Source organism: Rutidosis leptorrhynchoides, chromosome 9 (assembly GCF_046630445.1).
Source record: "Rutidosis leptorrhynchoides isolate AG116_Rl617_1_P2 chromosome 9, CSIRO_AGI_Rlap_v1, whole genome shotgun sequence".
NCBI classification, from domain to species: Eukaryota; Viridiplantae; Streptophyta; class Magnoliopsida; order Asterales; family Asteraceae; genus Rutidosis; species Rutidosis leptorrhynchoides.
Genome location: NC_092341.1, coordinates 160,810,005 through 160,813,954, shown reverse-complemented (window position 1 = coordinate 160,813,954; position 3,950 = coordinate 160,810,005). Strand labels below are relative to the sequence as shown.

At 30.7% G+C, this 3,950-nt stretch overlaps 1 protein-coding gene across 1 annotated transcript; it reads left to right on the top strand.

Annotated features, from left to right (window-relative positions):
• The first annotated feature begins 2,689 nt into the window (after nucleotides 1-2,689).
• Nucleotides 2,690-3,376, top strand: LOC139868439 (F-box protein At2g35280-like). Its single transcript, XM_071856771.1, has one exon. The coding sequence runs from the start codon at nucleotides 2,690-2,692 to the stop codon at nucleotides 3,374-3,376; it is 687 nt and encodes a 228-aa protein (XP_071712872.1).
• The last annotated feature ends 574 nt before the right edge of the window (nucleotides 3,377-3,950 follow it).

The window sequence follows — 3,950 nt, the reverse complement described above, 5'->3', positions numbered from 1 at the left end:
TGATTTAGAAAGGATTTTTCCACCGTCTTTTTTTTGACATCATGATTCATCTATTGGTTCATCTAGCTTCAGAGGCCATATTAGGGGGATCTGTTCATTACCGTTGGATGTATCCAATCGAGAGGTGACCATTTATGCTGTAGTAAAATATACTGTACTTGTTTAAATATATATGACTATTTTGAATCTGATACAGTATAAACATTTTTGACCACGGATCAGGTATTTAACTACATTAAAATCTTATGTGTGAAACAGGAGTAAACCCGAGGGTTCAATTGCCGATGGATATCTAGCTGAAGAGTGTGTTTCATTTTGTTCTTTATATTTAGCCAGTGATGTCGAGACCATATATAATAAGACTAATCTGAATCATGATGATGATGGTGATGATGGGAATGTTTTACCAATATTTTGTATGTCTGGTTGACCCATTGGTGCAACAATCGTAGTAATACTCGGCTACGACACTTTGGCTATTTCACACTCACATGTGTTGTTCAATTGTAGTGAAATAGATTTCTTACGAATGTAAGTGATTTAAATTTACTATGTTATTAGATTATTCTTTTATATGACATTGTGTAATTTTGACGATCATGTACATATATTATTCTCTTTTTGTTACTTTAATTTGATTGCAGAGAGCATCTGAATATTCTAAGTCAAGTAAATCCGAATATACGTAAGCATTACATTGAACGTTTACATAGTCAGAAGTTTGAGGAGTGGCTGTCTGATTATGTAAGTAATTTTGCTAGTTTTATTACGATAATGTAGTGATGATATATATAACTGAGTGAAAGTTATAAATAAAGTTCCTCAAATCAGGTTGATGAGGATATGGATGGGGATAACAGAATCACAAGTGATATAACGGCATGGGCAAACGGTCCATATGTGGTTATAAAGAAATATAAGGGAAATATCATAAATGATTTCTGATTTCACATTAAATATGTAGAAAAGAATAGGACAACACAATATAGCGGAGTTATGATTGACGCCGTAACAAGTACGTTCTCGAGTGCTAGCGATAACAATCCTATTTTGGGAGATGTAACTTACTACGGTGTTTTAAATGATATAATCGAGTTGCAGTATGCTGACAAGAATGTAGTTTTGTTCCATTGTGATTGGATATCAGGTCATTCCAGGATAAAAATTGATGAGAACGGATTTACGACACTCAATTTTCGAGGTATGAAGCCAACTAAAGAGCCTTATATCCTAGCTTCGCAAGCACAACAAGTATTCTATGTTCAAGATCATGCTCGTAAAGGTTGGAAAGTTATGATGAAGACAACACCTAGAGATAATTTTGACATGGATGAATAAACGTGTATCGATGATGTAGAAACGCATTTGTAGAGTGACACACAGATGGGTCCTCAACTTGTAGAAAATGCGACTATTGAATTGGTTAGAGACGATTTGATTGGGGATATTGTTGACGCTGATACTTTATTAGTTGCTGCTGCTACAGCTAAAAATCAAACTGGAGATGCTTCCTAATGCAATATTAATGATATTTTGGGGAAGATTTATTGTTTGTCATTTTGTTCTTTTGTTGTATTTATCAAAGATATCCCAAAACTATAGTTTTTGAAGATGATGATGGATTTTATGTTTCTTATGATACATATATAATCTTAAATTTCAAATGGAGTAGTAATTTACTTGTGTTGTAATTTCTATATCGAATAGATAAAAAAATGTTTTGATTGTGTGGTAACTTGTAATTTACTTTTATCGGTAACAGTACTAAGTTACATGCATCCCTATTATATAGGTAATAATACTCTAGGTCATGATTAAAAGTGTACATGTCACTCCCATATTAATTCTAGTGTTTGGAAAATGAGGTTTAAAAAGTACGGAGTAATTAAGTACGTTTTATTTGAAAGGCAACAATTTTTATTAATAAAAGTCAAAGATACAACACGAAACTTTCTATGCTAACCAAACAAGTCGTTTAGCTAACATATAAGTACGTTTTTGTAACACCAAAATGTGGTTTTAACAACACCACATGCACAACTGCTTCATTACTTTATCATTTTATAAATCATTTTGCTTTTCTTTATTCACCTTAAGTTGGTAAATATGAGATTTCAAAAATTAATAAGGATAGTATATGATAAAAAAAACCTATCTCGTAATATTGGCAAATATTGAATTATGCATTTTTTTTTTTTAAATATTAACACATTGATTTTTTATTTTTTAGTTAGAATATATTATCGTAAAAGGCAGTTAATGGATGATAACAAATTGAGTTAATGGATCCATGATAACAAATTTTGAGCTAATTTAGTAATAGTTTGCTCAAATCACTCAAATGTCTATTTTATTTTAATCATAATTTAATATTATTATGTTATATTTGAACGTGGATATCAATGACTTTAGTTAATATGATTTGCTAATAAAATTAGAAGTATATACTGTATATTTTACTTATACTCTAAATCATCATTAAGTGCACACGTGGAACTTTGATGTTGGTTGAGTATACCAAAAATTAACTTTAAAAGGACGTGGGCAGATGGCAAGTTGCCTTTCTTGTCTTGTTATTTTCCATCATCTTCTTCTACAAACCGAAGTACAATTTTCATCTCTTTTATAGTATCTTTTAAACAAAATACAAAAATATATGGATGTTAGGCATCTCGCAAAAAAATAAAAAATGGATGATAGGGTTAGACAACTGAACATTCTAGAAGATCTTCCAAAAGATATGCTTGTGGAAATATTGTCTAGAGTTAGTCAGAATTCATCCGCTCAATTGTTTATGGTGAAGTTGGTTTGGAAAGCAATTGAGAAGCATTCCGAGGATGCTTTCGTTTATAAAAAGCTTTCCTTTGATAGGTGGTGTATCTCACCTTGGGGAAACCATAAGTTGTACCATATCTTTATTTTTTCTATGTATTTTGGAAACCCTAATGCGATTTTTCGCTATGGTTTGAGGGCTTATTTTGATTCTATAAACCCTGATATAGGGCTTCGTTTATTAGAAAAAGCTTCGAATATGCAACTTAAAGAGGCATGTTATGTTTATGGTTTGGTCATGTTTGCCTTTAACCAAATAGAGGAAAAGGACATCGGATTACAAATTCTTAATCAAACATTTCCACCGGTGCCAGATTTGGTGGTTGAGGTGAGATTTAAGGTTTTTGATTTGTTGCGTCGCTGTTGGGTATTATTTATCAACCATCCTTTTGATGACGTCGCAACATGCTGCACAATCAAGGGCCACAATGGTTATTTTCCACTTGACCTTGGGTGGGAAATTATATTGACTAAACCAGAATGCATGTCTTGTTTTTGGTCCTATGAGTTGCGTGTTTTTGCTGAACGATTTGGGTTTAACTAGATTTGTTAGTATTTTATGTTTTCTATATTTTAGATTTTGTATAGATTTTACTCATCAGTTAATATAAATATTAGTAGTAGTATTTTTCTATGTCTATGAGGAAAGTAAGTAACTGTAATATACAAAACTGAGTGGAAAGTAAAATAATCATGACTTATTATTACCTACATAATAGGCCAGGAATTACCTGCATAATAGGCCATGAAACATGTAACTTACTGTTACCTATAAAGTAAATTACAAGTTACAACACATGCAAAACATTTCTTTATTTATTAGATTTAGTCACTAATGGTTCTCATTATTATCTTAAAATTTTAATTCAAAAAATTATTGTTGGATTTAGTCACTAAATAACCATTCTCATTATTATCCTAAAATTTAAATTCAAAAAATTAGATTTCATATCTATATACGTATATCTCATGGGATTTTTATCATATATACCCCTATTAACCTTTAAAATTACGTATTTATTCACTTAAATATATCACTTTAAGAAATTAAAAATGGACATATATGATATTATTCACCTTAATTAGGTAAATATGAGATTTCAAAAATTAATAGTAAT